Raw genomic sequence first — 24,443 nt, 5'->3', positions numbered from 1 at the left:
CTACTAATCAGTGCCAAATGCTCTGTACTCAATTTTGTCTCATCATTTAGATTTTTCTAGTTCACGTGTGTTAAACATGGTATTGCTTTCTCATTTGGCAATTTAATACTGGCTGTTCCAAGGTCTCCCTTATGCACACTCACAGAATAGTTCTAGACAGGCACAGAAACAAAATTTTACATATTAAAAAACAATTTGGAGAAGCCAGAGTTTACTTGGCTAGAGGATTCAGAGTTGCCTTGTACGAACTTTTCTGCAAGTCATGAAAGGACTAAGAGTTCTTGGGATAACTGGAAAAGGTTTTTTCTTCCCTTTAATGTTGGTTTTGTCTTAGAGCTAACTTTGCCTTAATAAATGAAAAATGGAGATGAAAATTTTCATTTGGAGCAGGAATGTCAAAATCACTGATTACTGAAAGCTTACTTTACACTCTTGCTGAACTATGGTCTTGTTATTTCTGTAGAAATTATTTCAGAAGTCGTGATTAGATAATTTTGTTTAGCTGCAAGTTGGATTTCAAATGTTTGAAATTTACAGTAATTACAAACTGAGTTAAAAAACTTGTAACAGTTGTTACCTGTGTTTTGTAACCAGCTCTTACTTGAGAAAGTTGGCACTGCTCTGTGTTCCTCTGTTGCCTGTTTCAGACCTACTGCTACCAGTGCATTGCTTTGGAAATGGAACTGGTGTAAAGGGAGCATTGAGAAGAGCAGGCAAGAGCTCTCCCTACCTTCCGTTTGGCAGACAATGAGTAAGCTGCCAGACCTTTCTTGCCTCACTGAAAAAAGCTGCATGACAGATGGGGATGTCATCATAAATAAAAATAGACTGTTGTAGTTCAAGACAGCTCCGAGCATGATTTCCACACTGCTTTTCCCCAGGCTGCTGCCAGGAAATGCAGTGAGCACTGTGCATAAAATTCCTTAGTCTGCATAGGAATTAATGCTGGGAAATTAAAATTCCAATTTAAAAGTTTTAAAATTTCAAAACTACATCTTGCTTTGCAAACAAATACTGCTGTTGGCTCCAGAGAGAAGTGCTGTTTGGTTTGGTCAGTGAGGCAGTGCAATCTTTGAAGTGTGTCTGCAGCACTGAGCTGTTGGTGTGAGCTGCCAGCACAGTCTCTTTGTACCTCTGTGGCCCCCTCTGATCCTTTTGTCCCCAGCCCATCTATCCATGAAGTCTTTGGGAGAGAGGCTGCTGTGCTGCAGCTGCACTGTGGCAGTGCCTCTTGGCATTACATGTGAGAATCCATCAGTGAAGAGAATCCTGAAGAGAATGGCAATCTGCATTCCCCTGCTGGAATAACCAATAGGTACTTCCAGTAGGGACTGTGTATTTCATTAGTTTCCTGCCCCTGGTCACAGATTATCCAGAGAACTCTGGTCTGGTATTTGTATACAAGGAAAAAAATACTTAAAGGGATCTTAGATTCTATATGCATCTTACCACCACTGAATTAATTCCTACCTTCTTCTACCTTATTGCCTTACTGAACTTAATAGTGACATTTGCTAAGTAGATAGTCATCAGTGGAGAAAAGCATGGTGCTGTTTTACAGCTGTCTAATTCTTTGAAAAGTTCCTGTTCAGATCAATGATTCCCTGACTTCCATGTAAGAAAACTCAGACCCTTAATCAGCAAGGAAGTGTAGTGTCAGTTACAATGTGCAAGGCCCAATCCATCAAGAGCATCTAAATGATCAAGAGTTTCTGTATTTAGCTGCCCCACTTTATAAATAATGAATAACTAGTTGGTGTACAATTTAATCTTGAAATATTTTATTAAGCACTGATAATAATGCAGAAATCCATGTAATAAAACAACTTTAGAGAAAAAAAAGGTAAGTTAAACTGAGTTGCTATAAATATTGCACTTAGAATTCTTATTTTACGTACAAAATTCCTTAAAAAACTGGACAGTTATAAATTACCATCTTCCAAGTAATTGGAATTTGTGTGTTTGAGATCAGATGGCTGTGCTGCACATCTTCAGCTTTCAGCCTTGGCAGGGTCTGTTCTCATCTTGTCCATGGAATGGGTTTCACTTTGTGCCAGGTGTGTTTGTGTGGACAGGAGGGAAGGGAGGTCAGCGTGCCCGTGCTGGTGGCAGTCAGTTGCATTTCCATGACTTAGGCTAAGTTAAAATGACTTTTCAAGGCAGATGATAGAACCCAGCTGCAGAGTTCAATTTTGACACGTTTTGTTTTTCAAGGCATTTAGGATCTTTGAGTTCTTAGTCTTAAAGCTCATGACAAAGCTGTTGGGGAAGACTTTGCCTCTACCATCTTCTTCTACCTGGCCCATGATGATGTAGTTTAAACCTAGAAAGTAGAGAATGAGATTACAGGACAGAAATCTGGGACATCATCTGGTAAGTGCAGTTCTTCACCTGTGGTTTCTGTTAATTTCCCTGTTTGTTACCAATGCCTTCCAACATTTTTTCCTTCCTACCTGCAACACTGACTTTCTTACCCATCTTTGCCATGCTTGTTACACCACAAACTACAGCTATGTAAAAATCAAGCAGATACACAGGCTAAGTGCCTACTACATAATTAAATATATAGGGGATAATATTTAAATGCAGACTGTCAAGTGAGTCTGAGAGGCACTAGAAGTGCCTATCAGCACTGGACAACCTACCACTGTCACCCAGGGTGGAATATCTCTCATTAATTTTGAATATTTTCACATTTGCTCAGCTTGTAGTTTAATGCCCTTAAGCAATAATGCACTTAATTCTTTTCATTCCCTTTCCCTCCCCAGAGATATAAATAATTTTCAGATATATACAGAAGCATTCAGGGAAGGTGGACTTAATGAGTGGTAAGACCTGGCATTAGACAATTCAGTTGGATCTGTGTATTTTTATGCCTTAGAAGGGTTGGGCATTTGCAAGGTCTTGGGCTCGAAGGAATGGTATCACAGGAATATAAATAGAAAAGTTCAGATATTAAGTGATGGCTCTTAAATAATTCATTGAGATTTAGGATGAGAAACAGAAATGTGTGGTTTGGAGCCAGAAGTCTGCCTAAAAGGAGACTGTTCCACCAAGGACATTATTATGTCTCCCAGTGTGTAGTTTTCAGATAACTAAAGGCAAAAACTAATTTCTGGTCATGATTTTTCACTTTGTTACTGCCCACTTTGAGTTAATATTCAGTTATGCACTGGCAGTATCTGGAATGATACCAGGGTTTTTTGATGCTTATTAAATTATTTTTACTGTTTCCTGCTATGCCTCCATTTATGTTCTCGTGTTCTACCTGTTTACTTGTGAGGCAGAGCTAAAAACAGTTTTATTTTTTACTTAGTTACTTCAATAAAAAATACTCTCAGTAATTCTTTTAACACATTTACCACAATTAAATGGAATTTATGTTTGTTGATGTCTGTATAATATTATTTAAGGTAGCTTTTAGCAGTACTGGCTGTTTGCAGATATAAAGTGGGCTTAATATTATGAGTATTTCTGTAAAGCTGTAAATACATTCAGGAGATACACAACAGTGAAACTTGTTGATTTCTGCCATTTCCTGTGAGATGTTGCTCTTCTAGGTTTAGCAGGCTGTTGTCTTTCCCTTCTAAACAACTGTGTATAAAAACTAGCTCCAAAATACATGCATGTAAACGCAAAATATATCTCATATGAGAGACCCAAATCAGATTTTACCTTGCATCATGTGGTTTTTAAAGAAAAAAGTTTCTCAAACTCCCGTGATATACAGGAGCCTAATCCTTTTCCAGTAAAACAGAAAACTGCATTAAACCCCTGGATTACTGGTTATTTTAAATTGATTATAATACTAACTTGCTGACTATAGAAAAAATCACGGTAATTTTTATTGATTTTTGTGGCCATATTTCAAATAGTAGCTTTTATAATTGTTATCTTTTATAAACACACAAAGCAGTTACTACTGTGTACTTACCTCTCCTGATGAGAGGACACTGCTTACACATAACAAGAATCTTGGCACTCATATTTTTGCCAGCTTGTTGGATTGCTAAATTTCCCTCCTTATATACATTAATGATGGATACTGTGGCATGCAGACTGCCAGCCCGTGTTACTGTTGTGATTACAGTTCCAGTTATCACTAGAAGAAAAAAATTTGATATATTTGGTACATTTTTATTATTTTCAGACATAAATTTTGAGGCATCATAAAAACTTACTAAGTACATTAGTCCCTATTAAGGAAACAAACAGTACTGGGAACACTTAATAAAAATATGAGTCTCACTGCTAATAACTAACTCACTGCTGTCAAATTTTGGTGGCACCAAATATGAAATTGTTCTACAATGTGTTAGTCTCATGCAAACCCACTTCTCTGATTTCAATTAAACAGTACAATTTGATATTGGTTTTAATGAGTCATTTCCAAATAGTGGAGAAGTTGAATTGAAACTCCTCTAGCCAAAACCTGAATTCCCAACTCTCTGACACTCCCAGATGAGTAGCAGGGAATAGTTAATGCCCTAAGAACTAGATTTTGTTCGGAGGCCTGATACAAACTTACTTATTTCAGCTGAATGTAGTTACAGATTTGACCATCATATCTCTCAAAGACTTCTCAGTATGAAAACAAAAATACTTTCTTTTTCCTAGGATGACTGAATTAACTGGTAAGCCATCTTTATTTATAAAAAGGAAATGTTAATTAGTATTAACAATTTGGTTTCTTCTCAGGTCATCTTTTTAAATCAGATATTCTATCCTAGGATAAATTCAATCTTCAATTATCAAGTATGTACAGCCAGATTTATTTTACAAAACAGCATAATCCCCATTTTGGGATTTAGTAAATTTGTACATGATCTTCCTTTAATGCAGAGCTTTTAATTAAATGGAATGTTCCATTTCAATCAAGAGAGAACTGAGGATGTTAAAGTCCTGGATGTTGCAGCAATATTTCTAGAAACAATAAAATGAAATGCATGATGAAAGAGAAATAGCTATTTTCTAAAATCATAAAGTCTACAAATAAACTTAGAATAAATCATATTCTCTGAACAACAGACTTCCTTTTCTTACCTTAGCATATGCCTGCATTCCCAGTAGTATATAAACTATTTTTACTCTCACTCCTGTCATGGAAAAGACTGAAAAATGTCAAGTACTTGACAGAAGATGGGAGAGAAGAATGTGATTTATTACTGTGATGCTAGAGGAAAAAACAAGCTTTATATAGTATCATTTACCATGAGCCACGAGAGCTGAGGTGTGATCAGTAAGAGGAGACCATTTATGGTTTGGGTTTCTTCCCTACCCGTTTCTTTTGGTGTTGTACCAGCCTGTGGTGTCTGCAGACTGAGAGAGGCTGGTGGTCAGGGCTGGGAGGGGCTGCCCTGAGCCCACCCTGCCCCAGGGTGCAGCCACAGCCCTGCTCTGCTGCCCTGGGATCCTGCACATTTCCTCCAATCTCATGGCATTAGCAGTGCACTAAGAGTCAGCTTAAAATGAAAATAGAGTGGTGGCAGGGAGTTTTCCCATTAAATTGCCAGGCATGTTATAGGGGATTAAAAAAAGATTGCAGTATTAATATGGGGAAATACCCTGACAACTGAACAGATCAGCAGTGCCAAGGCTGTGCTAATACACAGCAGAGTCTGTTTTTCCTGATTGATTCATGTCTGTGTGCAGACAGCAGTGCTTAGAAGCTTCCATCGCTTCTAATTTCATTTCAAAGCACTTTGGAAGTCTAAACACTGTATTGTGGAACAGTCAGCAGGGGCAGCATAAGATGTATTGGCTGGTTACAGCAAATGGAGATGACAATACAGTAACTGAATGGATGAATCCTGGCATTGTCTTACATTGTCATTTGCTTCTCACATTGAGAAGGAATGTTTGTCTCAGATATCTGTGCAGTGCCTATTTCAGAATATCTCCAAGAATGTACTGAATGAAACGTAATGTCATATACATACATAAGGTGGTGTAAAAATATTAGCCTATATATCAATGGGAACTCAGAACTACATCTGGGAAAAATTCCTTGAGTCTAAAAACACAGTAGAGAATAAATAATTTTAAAAGAAACTTTGCTTCCTTACCAAAGTTGCTTGAACAATAATTGCTTTCCAGAGTCCCACTCCTTTTACACTTCTGCTGGCACAGAGCAACTGTAGGTTTCACAACTTTTTGAAGAGCAAAAAGTAAATTGAAATTGAAATGAAGCACTTGAAACAAATAAAAAGCACTATGTTCAAAAAAAGACAAGAAGAAAGATGAATAATCCTGATGTGTGAACTAGACCTGGCATTTCAGGGGATGAGCACCACAGTGACAATATTCCTTTTCTCTGCTGTCAACTCCAGTCATCTTCTTTCCAGGTGTCTCCCCTGTGCCTGGTCTAGTGGCCTGAGAGAATGGGCTCCTACTCAAGATCTGCCTGGCATCTTAAATCTGTCACTGCTGTTGCCACACAGCCCTAGGAGAACACCTGAAGTACCACAATATGATATTACAGTAATACTTCCCAGGGATTTGGGGGCTTTTATTGGAAATTACCACACTGTGATGAAAGGGATCAGAGTTCAAATTCCTGACCTCTTTTCCTCAAATTTTTCACATAGCTTCATGTCAGGTAGTGTTGCGTAGTTTTTCTTCAAGACATTTTGAAACACAATGTTTGAAGTATGTATTTAACATTAGGGATTGACATTTCCTTTCTGAAGTTGAATGCTTTGTTTATAGCATTTGTTGATATGTTTTGGCATTTTAGCTGCCAAAAATTTATCGAGGTGCTCTGAATTTTCTAAATTTAAAACTAGGATTATGCATTACAAAATATTCTTGTTTGGTCCTTTTGGGGCACTTTTTTCCTTTTTTTTTTTTTTTAGTTTAAGAAATTTTGGTTGGTGACCAACTTTGCTGTGACTTGTCAGCAGAGGCTGTGTATTGTTTGTAAGGTACTTTAGCAAAACATGAACTGGAGAAGAACTGAAATAGAAGTTTACTTGCCCACCACTTAACATGTAGGCACACTGACAGGAAAATGCATGACTTTATCCAATGATATAAGGAAGTCAAATACCTCACCACAGGTATTGGATTAATCTTCTTTACTTCTACAAATGTATTTATAGCATTTATTTATTTCCGCAAATACTAATATTTTTATGTTACATATAGACTGACATCATTCTTGAAAGAGCCTACTAAAGTTTAGTATTTTATTCATGCCTGGAGTTCTCTGCAAGTTTAAACAGATCTGTTTTGCTAGATAATGAGTCTCTTTGAAATGGACACTTCTCAATGCAAATGATTGCTCAGAAATGTAACTGAACTGTAGAGGTTTGCTTTGATTTGTTTGGAAGATCAGAAATGTCTACACTGTGCAAAACTGATCACACCTTGAAAGGACTTCTTATTTCTGTCTGCCTGGCAAGTCCTTCTGAACACTTTGCCTCTGTTGTCCTCTCTCAGATGAATCTGCATGTTTTTATTTTATAACACTGATGCTGTCATGAAAATTGATTTGGAGTTAATTTGTGAAGTTCACCTCTCTTGCCTGTGTAAAACCCTGAACAGGGTTATTGACAGCCTGGGTTACTCGAGACCAAGTGTTAGAACCAACAGGATCATTAACAAGTGCTTTAGAGTGAAGAAGAGCTGAATTATTTATTGTTAGAGTCACATCAGAATGATTTACAGGTCACTATGATTTCATTTTTTTAATGTTTATTTTCATCTATTTTAAATACCTTCATATTAGCAGTATTAAAGCACCACAGCTTCTTGGTTTCCTGCCAACAAGCCTTTGCTGCCCTGATTTTTGATGTGTTTTAAGTACAAATCAGGTTATGTCTTGCAAAAACATCATAAATAATTTGGTTTTCTGCTATAATTGTATCTGAAATGCCTCACATTCAGGTTACAGAAATTCTAAGAATTTATCCCTTCAATATCTCAGTAATGAGGTATTTTTGGCAACACCTTCAGAGAAGTACAGCTCTGATCTTTCATATATGCTGTCTAGTCTTAAATATAAAAGAAGACTTATTTTTAGTGAGACATATTTCTCTGTAAGTTCCAATCCCTGAATATTTTCAAATAAAAATTATTCTAGGAGAGTGTCATATTGACAGGGTGTTGACAGAACCTGAAGAGGGCTCAGGTGGTTTCCATACCAATTTTGCTTGGCCTTAATAACTATATGAAGAAAAATACACTACAATTTTTACATATCAACTTGTATAGAAGTAAGAGTTCTTTTAAATAAAACTATTTCCCAAAATATTCAGAACCTTTTATTCAAAAGAAATTAGCTTATCCATTCTTTTATGGAATGTGCTGGTTAACTGTCCAAAACTGAGAAGAGAGAGGAAAATTCTCTCAGGTGGATTAAGTTACTTTTACACTGAACTCTTGCCTGGATAGATTTCCTTTAATAATGTTAAGTGGATTCTCCCTTGAGTATATTCTGATACTCCCTGGAGAGTATTAATTTTAATTAATACTAACAAACCACAAAACTCAAATTTTCAATATAATTTCTCTTTTGTATTTCTGTAACTCTCTCCTTGTCCTGGAATAATTAATTTTTATAGAAAATGAAATAAAGCCAGTCAGACTTACCTGAGGTAGCTGGGACTGTTGTGGTTGTAGGCAGAGCTGTAGTTGTGGGTAACTTTTTTGGTCTAAATTTATAATGGCCAATAAAACCATCAGCTGTTAAGCTTAAATCAGATAAAAACTGAACAAGCAACTCATTTTTCTCAGACAGAATAGGCCTAAAATAGAAAACCAGAATAAGATATTTCCATTTGTTTGCATGTCAAAGCCAAAAAGCATTAATAACATTCTTTAAAAAAAAAAAAAAAAAATCAAAAACCACTTCAGAGTAATACTAAAAAACATGTGGTTCTTTGCTGGCATGTCACACACTGGTGTTTTGAGGATGAAACTAATTTCCATTAATCACCGAAAACTCTGATTCCTGACATTTATGCCAATGGGAGTATTGTTAAATTCTTCTGTGTAACTTCACTGCAGACTTCACTTCCATGAAGTGGGTCAGATTAGGAAAGTGGGAAAATACACTGAAGAAATCCTCAGTCCACAGGGGAAGTAAGTAAATGGGCTGTTTTTAATTTGGTTTTGTTTCATGAATAAGATACTGCACAATTGGAAGGGCTATGAAAATACATTAAGTATTGGATTCTACAACTCTTCAACAAATAAACCCACCAAAAATAAAATGTTTTGGGTTATTATTTCTGTGGGCTCACTTTTTGTCAATGATTGGATATTGATTACCAAGGACTTCTTCAAAACACTTAATGAGGTCTTTGAAGTACAAACTTGTCATTGTTTCCCTTTTTTTTTTTTTTTTGGCAGGTTATTAGAAATCAGTTTACTCTGATGGCTGGGTCTGATATAACCAAAAGTAGGGGGCTGGTTAACTGGAACTCTGGATTTACAGCTGCCATGGTGGTTGCCCAGATTAGCCTTTCCTTGCTGCAGTGCTGACACAGCCTGAGGATGGAGGAGGGCACTGATTATCAGCTGCCAAGAGCTTTGTTCTGCTTCCTGAACACCAGGACTGCAAGGCCAAATCTGAAAAATCCAACCCAGACTGTGTATCCTGCCTTTTTAAAAAGGGCCAAGAGGAAAATGAGTCAGATAAAGTGAGGAATGAGCCAAGGGGCCAGAGAGCTCAGCTGGATCCTTGTACTTCAGTATCTATAACCAAAACACACAGATTATGTGTGTTTACCATTTCTATTTGTGCTACACCAGTATCAGTGGCATTGAGATTGGCACTGGTGGTATTAGACAGTGGTCTCATGAGGCTTGTGGGACAGGAGAGAACATGGTTTGGAGCCAGAGTTAGTCATGGAGAGAGGGAAAACAGAGAAAACCTCAAGACAGATGAGATACTAAGCAATTTCTACATGTTCAGTTGGAGGTAGAAAACACCATGTTTAATTTAAAAATGAAAATCTTTCAGAAGCCCTGGACAGCACTGTTAGAAAATGGCACACAGTGGTAGTGAAGCTCACAAGGAAAGGAAGTTACTCACGCTGGTGGACTGTCTCCACAGTACTTGCCAATTCTTTTAGCATCATTGATTTCCCCACCATTAAACACTGCAACGTAGTCATATCTGCAGTAGTTGTCTCTCTCCACATCAAACTTCTCAAACTTTAACTCTATTAGCTAAAGGGAAAATGGAAATAACTCATTAAGGTTTTGACATGCAGAATTTATTAATACTTCTTGTAGTAAGTGACATCTTCATGTGAAGTACTATTGAATTTTTATTTCAATAAAGGAAAATTCCTTAATCCACTTAATTATAAAGTATTTTAATCCACATGACCTCTCCAACTAATAGTTCAGCATATGACTCAAATATTCTGTAAAACATTTTCTTCTCATATGTATGCAAGTAACTTCTGAGAAAGTTATTTTTATGAGTGAATGTTAGTAGGTGTTAGGTGTTACAATTCTCCTAAAATAACTACAGCAAGTGTAAGCAACAGAAAAGGAGCTTTTAATGTCATTGCATCATTCAAGATATGCTAAAGAAAAAGCAAAGATACGAGACATTTTGCTGACTTCATTAACACTATTGGCCATCACTGTGGTTGCCAATGCTGTGTATACCTGATGGCAAATTAAAAAATTAGAAATTAAAATACTGATAGAAAGAAAACTAGCAAATAGTAAAACTATAAACCCAAGACAAAGTAAGTACTTAAAAGAACATTGTTTCCATGCCAGATTTCCATAATTGTTGAGGGTTTACAAATCATAAATGTGAACTAGTATTGTTCTGGTATTTCCAGTACTTATGCTATTATCTCCCAAGACTTTTATTTATGGAATTTTCTACTTAAGGAAAAAAATGTACAAGAAAACAGAAATGGAATCTAATACTCTGAAATTAAATCCTGCAGGATGACTCTGTCAGTCCTGTGGCAAGGAAGGGAAACATAACCTAACTACTGCATGGAAACAGAGCTAATATATGCATTTAGGTTGCTTCTTCAGATGAAGCACAACTATTTAAATCACCTTCCCATAAATAGCACAAATAAGGCTTGAATGACAAGACTGATTTGTGCTGATTGTAGATCAACTTCTATAAAGATCTGACTCAAACAAAGATGGTATTAAATTTTCTAAGACTGTACAAAGAAAAAGAAGTAATTTGTACATGGCATGTACTTTATTTGATTATTGACATAGTAAAAGTTATCTTGTTCAACATCCATAGTAATGATAGTCTGTTATCACCTGATGTCTTACTTTTGCATGGATATAGTTTTGCACTATTAAGATGTTTAAGGCATAATTTTGTTCCCCATGAAGTATGAGTAACCTTGGGGGACTTGATTTCAGAGATGACTAACAGGCTTGTTTCAAAACCCTCAGAATCATGATGAAAAAATGCACTTTAAATGGAAATACCGATCTGAGTAACATGCTTGTGATCAAAAAAGATGGTATAGAAAGAAGTAATGCAGCTGGGAATAGAAATGCTAAATTCTTCCATAGCAGGCAGAACAGCAGGCCATAATATATACTTTACTATTGTACAGTAAGTGCACTTTGCACTAGTAAGTATTTCGTGGCAGAACAGAAGCTCTTCATGATCAGGAGAAGCTCCTTCACCTTTAACAAATTAATTAATTATTGGTTTATATTTGAAGCAACCAAACAAGTGCCTTGTTTTATTGTTCATGTGCTTATGAAAGGGAAATAGAGACAACAACACCTAAATTCTGGCAAATGGAAGACTGGGGAACTTTTTCTGTGCAACTTGAAGAGAGAGGCTTATTCACTACGTCATGGAAAATGACTTTTGTCCCTGTCAAAATTCTGCCTTTTCTCCATGCAAACCACTGTTACAGTACATGAATAATATATATTTGGAACCAGGTAGATTTATGGAATAGAATTATCAAAAGGCACAGGATATAATGCCCTTATTTTTATGCTGATATAGCCTTTCTCAAATCTTCTCTATGAGCTTAGGAAAAGTTCTTAGGCTTATATAGAGACATTTGGAAAGGACCAAAGTAATCTGCAGTTTACAGATAAAGGTTTAAAAATCACTGCCTATCTATAGGATTGTTAAATGATCTGTATCTAGCAAACAAGGAATGTGGATTAAAAAGGACTACAGGAAAGACTAAGCTGACATACTGCTTCAGTTCAGGGGAGAACTGTCTTGGTAAATGGAAAAGTAGGAAAGATCAGAAGAATATATTTATTTGGGGCAGCTTTTTTATTTCAAGGATTAGTCATGAACAGAAGATGAAGAGGAAAGTCATCTTTATATGTAAATGAATTTTAAAAGCTGGATGTGGCAAGAAAAGCAACCTACCAAACAAGCTTGTCAACCAAAACATTCAATCACTGTAGAGCTCCTGCTAAGATAGAGAGCAGATGGCTCAGCAGCAACCAGGAAATGTGCAGCTAGGACTGAGATTGGCCCTACAGAGCAGGGAACACACTCGTGTTTGCTATGAGTACCACAAGAGCCCTCAGTCTGCTGTCACATCTCCTCCTATGGAGGGGTAACATATGCTCTCACGGCATCTGGCTAATTAACAAGCATGTTATGCGATGGAGCCTTCAAAATATGAAATAAAAAACACCCCTGCTTTTATTAAAGTCAATCAACTCTACCTGGGTACCTCAATAAGAAACTGCACCAACACCAAAAATGCTCAAACACTGTTAGACTTAAATGCAGCATCGGTCATCATCCTGTGTGGTGCTGAGATGTTCACCTGCCCTAACTTAATTTGCATGGTATTTTTTAAATTAAGAAAATAATTTTTAAAACGTCTCTGGTTGAAAAGCCTCAGCAGTCCCAGATGCTTTAACGGGTTCAGTGAGGGGAGTGAACCACCAGTGCGAGGCCGTGCTGAGGAGCACAGGAGTGACCGGGGCGGTACAGCGGGAAGGGCGGCATGGCGGGACAGCCCTGTGCTGGCCGTGCCTGTGCTGGCTGTGCCTGTGCTGGCTGTCCCTGCCCGGCCCGCTGTGCCAGCCCGGTGTCCCCGCGGTGTCCCGGGGCAGCCGCTGCCCTGAGGGGTCGGTGCCGCAGGCACTGGAAGCCGAGCTGTGCCCGCAGCGCGATGGCAGCGCCTTACCTGGTTCTTGGGGGCCACGATGTGCCAGGAACAGGTGACTCCCGCGGGGTAGTCCCGCTCGGGCCAGTTGGGCGTGTGGAAGGATCCCGAGGGCTTGTCCAGCCGGCCCCCGCAGTACTGGTCCCCTGCAAGGCACGGAGCGGGCCCTGAGCGCCCAGGCAGCGCCCCTGAGGGGCCGCAGGCCGCGCCGAGGGCCCGGGAATGGCCCAGGCCACAGCCGGGGCACCGCTGGGAAACACGGTCAATAAACGGCAGCAGAACACAGAGAGAAGCGTTCCCGCACCCACGGGGGCCGGAGGGGCAGGAGAAGCCGCAGGCACTGCAGGAGCCGTCCCCACAGCCCATGGGGCAGCGATGGAGGGGCTGACAGGACTCCCAGAGGCACCGCCGCCTGGGGGGCTCTCCATGGACAGACAGGGCTCTTCTTCTCCTGCCCTTAGCTCCAAGTTAAAAACTCCATCATGTATGTAAGCAAGCCTTATTTACAATATTATTGTGAACCTTCTTATAAAACTAACTGTAAATTAATAAGAATTCTTATTTAGTTTCTCAGTTCTCGGTCACAGTGTTTTAATATACCTTTCAAGAAGCCAGCAATACAAGGTTACAAGTGGAAGGCCTGGTAAGTTCCTCATCACCTGCACTGTCCCTGCCCAACAAGTCTAGTCTGGTATCATATCGATGGCAAAAGCCTTGAAAAAGAGTCACTAACTAGAGCAACACCACCTCCCTGTGATCCCAACCTCTCACTGGCCATCCTCTTCCCAACACAATGCCTTTATGTTCAATAGTACCTGATGAATTTTGCTTTGACATATTTTTGTAAGTGTTTTTAAACCAGGGCAGAAACAGACAATCCACAATATCCCCTGGCACAGTGTTCTACTGCTTCACAGGTCACAGAGAAAAATCACTCTCTCCTTTCCTTTGCAGCCACTTGCTCATCTGGTTTTTTATTTAAAGAGATGGACTGTGGTCCCCAGTCACTTTCTCCACACCAGTCATGACTTTAAAGCCATCTCCTACAGTCCCTTTGACTTCTGCTTTTCCAGCATGAAGAAGTTCATGCTGTACAGTTAATCTTTGTGTGATACTCTTCTAACTCTGTCATACTTGTTGTCTTTGATTCCTTCTGATAATTTTATCATGTTCAGTTCTGAGATGGGAACATCAGAAAGAAACACTTTATTCAAAATATACATTCATTATGGATTTATAATGGTGTAATTTGTTGTTGTTACTTTTTGGTCCTTATTTTCTTTTCTAAAAATTGTTAAGTTCCTGTTTCTTTTCTGATACCTATTAAGCACTGGATGGATGCTCAACTACTGTTTTCATAATTTATGTATTTTAAACCAAACATCTCATTCCATAACAGTGAGAGTCAATTCAGAACCTGCTGTAGTGTACAGAAAGTTAGGGTTTTTTCCCCTTACTTGCAACATTTATCTATATTGAATTTCATCTGCCCTTTTAATGAGGAGCCAGTCTACTACTAGGTACAGTTCTTCCACTACTCTTAAGACTTGTCAGGTTTTCTCTATACTACTTGATGAACTAAGATGGCTAAACAGTTACACTTAGCTATTTGCTAAGCAAGGTAATTAATAAATACGTTGAATAGCACAATCCTTAATATCTCTGGGACCATTAAGCATTAATGTGGCTCTGGATAGAGCTGAGTTATATTTGTCTTCAGCACATATATATAATGGGTAATTACCTCTTTCATGTGGTTCTGCTGCGAAAAACTTCGCAATGAATCCACTTCCAGCAGTATTAGCGTCTGAAGTCATCTGCACCAACATTTTGTTGCTGCTGGACACGAGGGCCCCTGGTTTCACAGTCCCACAGAACCTGCCGATGCGCTGGCCGCTGGCGTGGCCGCTGTAGATGTCCACAAAGTCATACCGGCACAGGGTGTCGCTCTCCAGGTCTAAATGCCGGAAAGAAAGAACCACCACTTTGCCCTCTGGGACCTGCAGAGAGAGGGAAGGAGGCAGAGAGGGAGTGTGACTACATATCTATCAGATCCCACTGTTTGCATGACTGTTTTCATACCCTTCACTTCCTGTCAGATGAGCTCTTTTTGTCAACTATATTCCAGGCAAAGCAGTTTTTAAAGTAACTTGGACCAATCCTAAATACAAAGCTGTGGCCATCTCTTGCCATTATCTTATTTCTGATCCAGAATATCCTCTAGTCAGGCTCATTAATTAATTATAAACCAGCTCAGCTTGGTGTGTTTCTCTTACTTTCTGCTGAAAGTATAGAATCAGCCATGCAGCTCCCTGTCACCAGGTAAGGTGAGGCAGATGAGATTAATATGAAAAAAATATGGAACAAACAATTTACCATTTTAAACAAATGAAATGGCTTCTCTTTTTGATTTGTGTTACCAAGTTTCATAGTTTGAAGGATTTTTTTTTTTTTTAATTTACTGACATACATCTTACATTTATAAATAAAATTGGAAACTTTACGGCTAACACTAATATTTAGTTACTGGAGTGGAGGCAGTGAAAGAATTGTATTTGGAAAGACAATGTAAAACTATAAACAGAGAATTCAAAAGAACCATTAGTGGGTGTTCTCAATATAGAAGAGAGTTTTGTTTTCTGAAATATCTGAGGAAACATAAGACAGGGCAAATCTTCTTACATGTCTGCATCTGTGGACGTTGCAAAAGAGACAAGAGTACAGAGAAGGATGTAAATTAAGATAACATAATAGTTTACAAGGAGAGCATTTCCTGAGATACATTGCAAGCTTTTAAGAAAAAAAGCAGCATATTGAGAAGTGAAAACTATTCTAATAAAGCACTTAATGCTGTGTAACAGAACTGAAGAAGGGAAACAGTATTTTAAAGTATAGAGAGACCCTAGACAGGCAAGTGTAATTATCTGCATTCAATCCATATCATGTAGAGTGGTTAGCTATTAAAATAATTGCAGCTGTTCTGCTTTACTGAGACACTACTATAATTTTCTGCTTTAAACACACACTTAATATATCTGCATTAAGTTCATATTTGAGCCATGTTATTTAGGAGTTCATGAATTTTTTTTTTCATTCCTTAACAGTGACTCATTTTAAAACACTGTTTTGAAATAAACTAAAACTAAACTGTTCCTATATGAAATTGTCAAACTGTTTAACATTGAGTCTCAACAGTTAAAAATTACTTGTCAAGTATAGATGGAAGTGCTATAAATGGAAGTGACTGCTTTAACCCACAGAAGATACTCATAGAGGCAGCAGCTCTAGATGTACTGAAAAATGTGCTGTAGCTGTGTTCAGATTACTCACTCATGTGGCTGCTTTTATGTCCAGTGCTGATCCTGCAGCAGGACAAACTTCTGCCTGAGATTCTCCAGGGTCCATGTGCCCACTGCCTCCCCAGCTCCACTACAGTTCCTGCTGCTGGTTTCAGAGAATTTTTCTTTTAAGCTCGAAGTTCTCTCAAAAATGCATTCAGGGCCCCTGTGCTGATACACATCACTGCTACTGCTGCAAAACCACAACTCACCTAATCTTGAATCACTGCTCTCATATCTAAATCTTACTGCATTCACTTTTCTTCTGGTCTGAATCACTAAGGAGCATTAAGGCGTGGTCATTTTAACAGAAAATGAGCTAAAATGAATTTGGTATTCCTGCCAGAAGACCTGAATATTATTTACATTTATAGTGCAAACTCTGTGTGACTGGACAAATCAGTTAAAGTCAAATTTAGGCAGTTAGAAGCCTTTTTTCCAGAAGTATATATGTAAAATGGCATACGTTCTTTTGGGGTGGAACAGTCATTTTCATAAGTTTGTACAACTGGTATGACAGGACACAAATGGGGTGACCTTTAAAGGTTGTCATGTTTTAAAATAAAATATCATGCCTACAGTTAAATTTGTCCAACATATTCCACAATAGTGTCTTGCAGCTTTGGCTAAAACTTGTCCATCTTTAAGATATTTCCCCTTTTCCTTCCCCTGTTTTTGAAAGCTGAACAGAAGTTGCTCTAGCATATTAGATTAAATGGTTTTATCAGTCCTTATGAGATTTTTCCCAACTTTCTCAGCCTGAATTGCTTCTTTGAATATACCTGCTCTCTCCCAGAGTTTGAAGAAGGAAGTGGAAATGTGAGAAGTGGCTGGTTCTGGGGTAAGTAAAGGTCTTTTTGCTGTCCTTGTAAAATTGCATTCAGATTTAACCAAGTGGTTACCCCTCAGTAATGCTGATGGTGCTCACTGTGTTCCAGGAGTGCCCTGACCCAGCACTGCTCTACTCACTGCAGCCCCAAGGCCCTCACTGCTGCCCCTGGACATTCCAGTCCCTCCTCGGGGCAAAGGGAATGTGGGACAGAGCCCTGCTCAGGAGGGAGAGGAGCTGCCAAACCCCAAACTGCAGGCAGCCACTCACTCAAGTCCTAGCACTTCTGGGTCATAGTGTCAGTCATTCTGTGCAGTGTTCTGCTCCCTTCTCCTCTCTCTACCATTGGCTATACTATACCATACCATACCATACCATACTATACTACACTATATTATACTACATTACACTTTCTAATTACATTTCATCATAGCTTTTAATCTCTGCTTCTATCAGCTAGGCTATTTGAACTTGGTCAAGACTGTTTCCCATAGATGTACTGACTTCTGTTCAGACTACAGACTGTTTCATGACAGTCTGTAAAAAAAACATGTAGGAAAAACTCAGGCACATGGTCATGAAGGTTTAACAAGGAACCTACTGCAGGTTTTCATTATCAGAATAATCCTTGTTCATGTTTAGCTGAATTTGGGAGGTAGGTCATTTAGAGAAATGTGGCAAGCCCTTAATTACAGTCACTACTTACTTTTGTTACTTTTATTTTAAAAATATACTTGCTTATTAAAATATTTGTCATTCACAAAAATAACAAATTTGTTCCAGTATATTAAATCAGTTAAAATTTTGTGGTCTGAGTAGATGACAATCAGAAGTTCAGAGGATGGTGGTTCCACATTCTGGCAGCAGCTGTTTCAGTTTACAGCTACTCCCAAGAAATCTTGTGCTAAACACAGGCATCTTTGCAAATTGTACTTTTCTTTGATTTCTACCATTTCACTTCTTTAAATGTTGAGAACTAATGTGCTAAAAACTGCCAATGATTATCCCAGGACATTTAAAATATTGTTCCATGAGAAACACAGGGGAACAAGCAAAAGCCAGCATGACTCAGTATTGTTTACTTTGAGCCACATCTGAGCCTGATGCAGTAAGAAGATGGGATACCTCAGAGGAAGAACTGGAAGGAATTCAGCTATTAAAAGAAAAGGAAAAAAAAAAAAAAAAAAAAAAAAAAGAGGGAGGAGTCAAAGGAAGAATGATGCAATGGTTCCTCTGCAGGGTGTGTCTTATTTTTATTTTATCCATCCAGCTGGTATCTTTCAACAACAGAGGCACTTCATCCTCTGCCTCTCCTTGTCACAGTGCAACTGACCCATACTCACTCTCTGCTTCCCTCCTTATTTTAACTCTATGAACTTCTTCAGGTTCAAAAATTATGATGCTAAACTAATGTGAAAGATGCCTTATTCCTATGGAAGGCTAAAGAAATTTTTACAGGGAATTTTTGTAGACCATAATTCCCTAAAATCATCTGTGTAGATCACTAACCTCTTTGAAAGAGCATGATTATTCAATATATACAACATACCTCAAAATAAGATCCTGAGATTGTTTTTGGTTATCATTCATTGCAGATATTTCATATAATCAATAATCAAAGTTCAGTTACCTTTAAAGTAGTTAAAGTAGTGAAACTGTTTTTCTGTTGTTGTTCTGACTGAATACAAAGCCCTCTTCATCAAAATTACGTGCTTTAGACTATTTACTTCAAAAATAATCTTTTTGTGGGAGGAATCCCCTTAAATAATAACTTTCATACATATATTTTGCTTGACTTTTAAACCTATATTGGGTTGAATATATTTTGCTATATATTTAATACAAAGATGCTGATTATATGTTTTGCCATAGCAATTCCAGGTAGAGTTGAAAAATACATCAGCTACCTTCAAGCCAAAGGTATTGTTTCTCTCTACTGAGAATGAATGTGGAAGTTATTTGGAGTTACATCCTGGGAAGAATCATGATTTCTGCCTAGTTGCTTGCTCTCTATCTCCAGTTTTAAAAATTTGTATTAACTTGCTCTTCCTGACAAGGCCACTAGATTCTGTTCGTCTCTTTCTTTTCTGGCAATACAACCAATGTGTAAAGATCTGTTTTCTACTGGAAGGGCAGTTTTCCAATGACATAGGAAAATGAATGCTTAAAACACAGAAAAAATTATTTTAAATATTCTGCTCTCTCAGGGCAGATTCCCAACTGCCCTGATAAGTAAATTTTTCAAACTTTGCTTATTGTCAGCAAACCTGATGGAACACAGCTCCTGAAGCTATAAAAACATAACCTTACATAACTCTGACAGTTTTCAGTATTATTGTTGCACATAAAGTTGTTGGAGTTTTACTGGAACTAAGCAGTCTGCCAGAAAAACACAGGACAGCAGTCCAGATTCTCGGACTATGCAACATTTATGTGAGGTGATGGCCAAGAAGGATTACAGAATATTAAAAGTAAGTGTATATGACATTTTAGATAAAGCTATATACATTCCTATAGGAAAGGAAATAGCTCTACAAATTACTTCTTAGCAAAGCCAGCGAAAAGCTGCTGGGTAGTCTGCCAGGGTTGTAATAGAACCACAAGCATGTGCTGAACACTTCTTAGAGCTCTTAGAATAGAGAAGCTGTTTTCTTTAGCCAGTTGAAAAAGCCCCAGTCTCTTGAAATAACAGAACCATAATTGAGTTAGAGAGACTCTTCCAGCTTTAGCAAACTAGTTGGAAAGATTTCAGATGATACCTGAATGCTACATTGCTTTATCTGTATTACCTGTAATGTTTCTAAACCTACTTTCCTCTAAAGAATGAATTAACTCTCATTCTGCCTCTCTCTGCATTTCTTGTGTGGATGATAAGATCCTGTAGTTGAGAAAACAACAGCTTCATGCTTCTCATGACCCAGACACAAAGTGAATCAACATCCCTTTCAATCTTGCAGACTGGTCAGATCCTGCATTAGCAGAGTGTTTTCAGGAAGGTGTTCACAGCCCTTGGCTAAAATGGACAGGCAAATGTCTTAGTCACTTTCTAAGACCAGATGCTAAATGAGGAAGACTAACAGTAACTACAGAGTATTTCTTCATGGCAGTGTAACTGGCTTTCTTACTTGGGTGCTATTGCAAGCTATTCTGAGCCTCAGCAATTATTTGGTGAAAGGATTTTGTTGTTTAAATTCAGGCTAACCAGACCCTTGAGTGCACCACTTTGCCGCAGTTTGGTAAACCATGGTCTTTTTAAAGAGAGTACAAGCTTAGTCTTGCAAGTTTATTAGTCCTTGCCTTCCCTACATCCTTCCTGCACACCCAAAAGACACAGAGCGTTCTACAGTTGATGGGGGAAAAGAAATCAGCTTGGTTTAGTGAACATTATTGTTTAATAAAACGGGTTAAATTGGGTGAAGGGACAAGCAAGCCTGGACTACTCCAGCTGTGCAGCCTTTCTCTGGCTTTGGGCAAACTCCAGAGGACAAGCAGGAGGCAGTCAAATGGCAGCACGGCAGAAAACTGAGAGTCAGAGTGATCATGAAATGACAGAAGCCATCGAGTCCTTCCATTGTCAAGAAAGCTCAAGTGCAGACACAGCTCTGCTACAGCTTTGTAGTAAAGCTTCTCACCATGCCCAGGCTCACCTGGATGTTGGTATCTTGTTAGCAACAGCCACAGAAAGTCTGCAATGAAACCACTCTGTACAACCTTTTTAGTAAAAGAATTTGTTCTCTTCTCCCTCTACCTCCCATATATGAAGGGCAGATATATGGCATGATTCAGTGATTTCTTCTTTAGTGCTGCCTCCATTTGTTATCTAAGTTTTTTAATGGTGAAAATTTCATGCTGTTATAAGGAAAATTATTATTTCACTCCAGATTCAATTTTGAACTTTTGAACATCTAATACTGAGTTATACTGTTAAACTAACTTTGAATTTTTTCTCTTTTATCTAAGGCATGTGTGTATGATTCCAAACACAATTTGCATCTCCCCTTCAGGTTGCAAGGTAGGCCATGCTGATTGCTGTCACTTCAGCCCAACAGCAAGGAAGCAAGTTTATGGGCATACACTGTTTCACGTCCTCTTCTGGATAAGGTCAGACACAGATCAAAGGTAACCTCTAACTAGGCCCCAATGAGAATGCAACAGAAAGGTGCAGAAAGTAACTCTGCAGCTTCACTGGGACCTTTCAGATAAAACGATTAAAATCACATCACTCATTTGGTACGAGAGTTGTTTGAAACTGAACATTGTAAACAGATCAATGTCCCCTGCTTTGCGTCAGCATCTCTATAGTAGCAGGAAACAATTATCCTGTGACATCCTATTCTCCTGCCAACACCTAGCCAGTGATGCAGTCTTTCAACTGAAGTTGTCTTCAGTGATCCTGTCAATACACAGACTAATTTATTTTTTATGCCTTTTTATTTTTTCTGTAGGCCCAAATGTTAGAAGAATTCTTGGTGAACCATGCCTAAAAAAGAGAGGAATTTTGGTCGGCAGTTTCAGAGAGTTTGATCTGTGCAGATGTGAGGAAAAGTAATCATTCACTCACATCTCTTTCTCTGAGTGTGTGGATAAGGACATCCAGAACAGGAATATTTAGTCTTAGTTGTTTCATGGAATTTGTTGTCCATGAGTATGGTATCTCTGCCCTACTGTCTCATTTCAGCATCAAAAAAATATCAATTGTACCACATGTTTCCAGTTCTCATAGTCATTTTTAAATGTAACAACACTTTCCTACTGCTGTCAGCCTGCTGTATGACAGACTCCAGATGTTCTGGCTGGCAGAACACCGCTAGCAGCACACTTCAAGCAAACCTGCCTGAATTTTTTGGGTTTGATTGAAACTTTTTATACATCTTCTTGCCAAGAAATTTTGCTTTTCATAATCACCACCTCAGATCTTTTCTTTGATAGAACTCACTATTGCTTTCCACAGTGACAGAAGGAGAGACATTTGCTTGTAAGTGGGTTAATTTAAAACAATTTGAGGTGCATCAGAGAAGTCAATGAAAATTTGCTTCTGATATGAAGCAAGGCCAGTTCTGTTTCAGCTGCTATTATCATATTACTGCAACTCTAAAAAGCTCCAGATAGTTGAGCTGCTTTGAGTTACTGAGTTCATTATTGCACATATGTTACCCCATGTAAAACACGGTTTAACAACAAATAGCTGTTCATTGTCTTCAGCATTGATTTTGTGGTATTAAAAATTCTTACTGTGATTTTCCAAGTACATTTGCTGTTTGGTGGGTAGACGCCAGGAAATCCTTCACTCCCAATAAACCCTGACTCTCCAGATACAACTCCTCCACATGTAAATGTAGGCCTGAGAATAATAGAAAATACATATATATATATATAAATTATTCTTTGTATAAGAGGCACAAACTGTCTTAACAGCTTAAATACTTAAAACCATTGCTAACATGAAACATATAGAATGTGCAATTTAATATGTGAACTTAGGTGTAGAAAAAATTAACTGCTTGGGCCTTAATTCTGGGTAGGCACAGACTGTTATCCCTCCCTCCTTTTCTACTTCCACAGAGCAGTGGTGTGCCAGTGTGATACATCATTGCAAATTGCTCTTATAATGGAAAAATAATTATTAAAAAGTCATTAGCAATGACTTTTTATAGTACATATAATAGTAGTTAAAACAGCACCAATATCAAAATCATTTCTCATTCCTTTCTCTGCATTGAATTTATATGTTTTAATCAAGGAAGTCTCTGGTACTTTTTTGTACCTCAGTAGCACAGCCCGTGCTGAGCCCCACTCCTGGTGCTGAGCCCTGTGGCCCAGCTGTGCTCAGGGCTCAGCTCAGGTGAGCTCAGGTGCTGGTTCGGGCTCCGGACACACTGCCCGGACACGCGAGGAGCTCTGGAAAACCCCAGTGCAACCACTGCTATTGCTGAGGACACGAGGGTGAGCTTTAGACACCAGGATGCCTCACCGTATCCCACCGTTATGTTAGAGAGGTTACAGGTTACCCCGCCCCGGGCTGCTCTCGCAGGGTCCGTGGGAAACGCTCCTGCCCTGATGCAGACACGGGCACTGAAACACTCGCGCACCCCACGGAGGCACGGCGGGAACGTGACTGCGGGGCACGGAGGGAGGGGAGGGGCCCGGTACCTGTGCGGGGCCAGCGGGGCTCGGTACCTGTGCGGGGACAGCGGGGCTCGGTACCTGTGCGGGGACAGGGGAGGGCGGGACCTGTGCGGGGACAGCGGGGCTCGGTACCTGTGCGGGGACAGCGGGGCTCGGTACCTGTGCGGGGACAGGGGAGGGCGGGACCTGTGCGGGGACAGCGGGGCTCGGTACCTGTGCGGGGACAGCGGGGCTCGGTACCTGTGCGAGGACAGGGGAGGGCGGTACCTGTGCGGGGACAGCGGGGCTCGGTACCTGTGCAGGGACAGGGGAGGGCGGTACCTGTGCGGGGTCAGCGGGGCTCGGTACCTGTGCGGGGACAGCGGGGCTCGGTACCTGTGCGGGGGGCCGGCGGGACGCGCCGCCGCCAGCAGCAGCGGAGGCGGCAGCAGCAGCAGCGGCAGCAGCAGCAGCGGGATGGCGGGCGGCATCTCAGGGCGGCAACGGCGACTGGGGCAGGGCTGGGACCGCGGATCCGCTACTCCGACCGCCGCCTGCTCCTCCTGTGGCTGCCGGGGCCGGGGGAGGAGGCAAAAGCTTCGGCGGCCCTCCGCCCCCAGGGCAGGGCAGGGCAGGGCAGGGCAGGGCCTGGGCAGGGCCGCCCTCTCTCCCGGCGCGGGGCGCGGGCGCTGCCCGGGTGTGCCGGGCCCCGCCCCGGAGCCTCCCGGGGGCTGCGGGCTCTGCCCGGGGCAGCCCCGGCCCCGCGCCCCTCGCCCCTGCGGGGGCTGCCCCGCAGCCCCCCGCGACGCCCCGCCGCTGTCCTCAGGTGGCACAGTGCGGGTGTTTGTCCGGGGCATGAATGAACTCAGTGTTACCGCCTGTGCAATCGTCTGCAGCTCCGCCAAAGCTTGAAAAATAGTAATGCTGCTTTGAAATTTCTTCTTTATTTAAATTCTAAAGTAAACTTGAAATGCTTCGTTTTGTTTACCAATGGGTAATCCTGACCCATTTAGTAGCCTTTTCCCTCTGGCTGTGAAGGATACCCTTTAAAAGGCTGTGGCAGAG

At 40.0% G+C, this 24,443-nt stretch overlaps 1 protein-coding gene across 1 annotated transcript; it reads right to left on the bottom strand.

The window, feature by feature from the left end:
• Nucleotides 1-1,797: 1,797 nt before the first annotated feature.
• PCOLCE2 (procollagen C-endopeptidase enhancer 2) lies at nt 1,798-23,869 on the bottom strand (the record flags this gene model as incomplete). The annotated part of the gene is made up of 9 exons (XM_083868265.1): nt 1,798-2,323; nt 3,935-4,102; nt 6,066-6,149; nt 8,593-8,747; nt 10,040-10,176; nt 13,128-13,252; nt 14,851-15,106; nt 22,506-22,614; nt 23,151-23,869. 9 exons carry the CDS (start codon nt 23,867-23,869, stop codon nt 2,187-2,189), a joined length of 1,890 nt encoding a protein of 629 aa, XP_083724391.1. The 3' UTR covers nt 1,798-2,186.
• Nucleotides 23,870-24,443: the final 574 nt, after the last annotated feature.

This window comes from Zosterops lateralis, assembly GCF_965231275.1.
Source record: "Zosterops lateralis genome assembly, chromosome: 10".
NCBI lineage: Eukaryota > Metazoa > Chordata > Aves > Passeriformes > Zosteropidae > Zosterops > Zosterops lateralis.
This window is presented reverse-complemented; position numbering and strand designations above follow the sequence as displayed.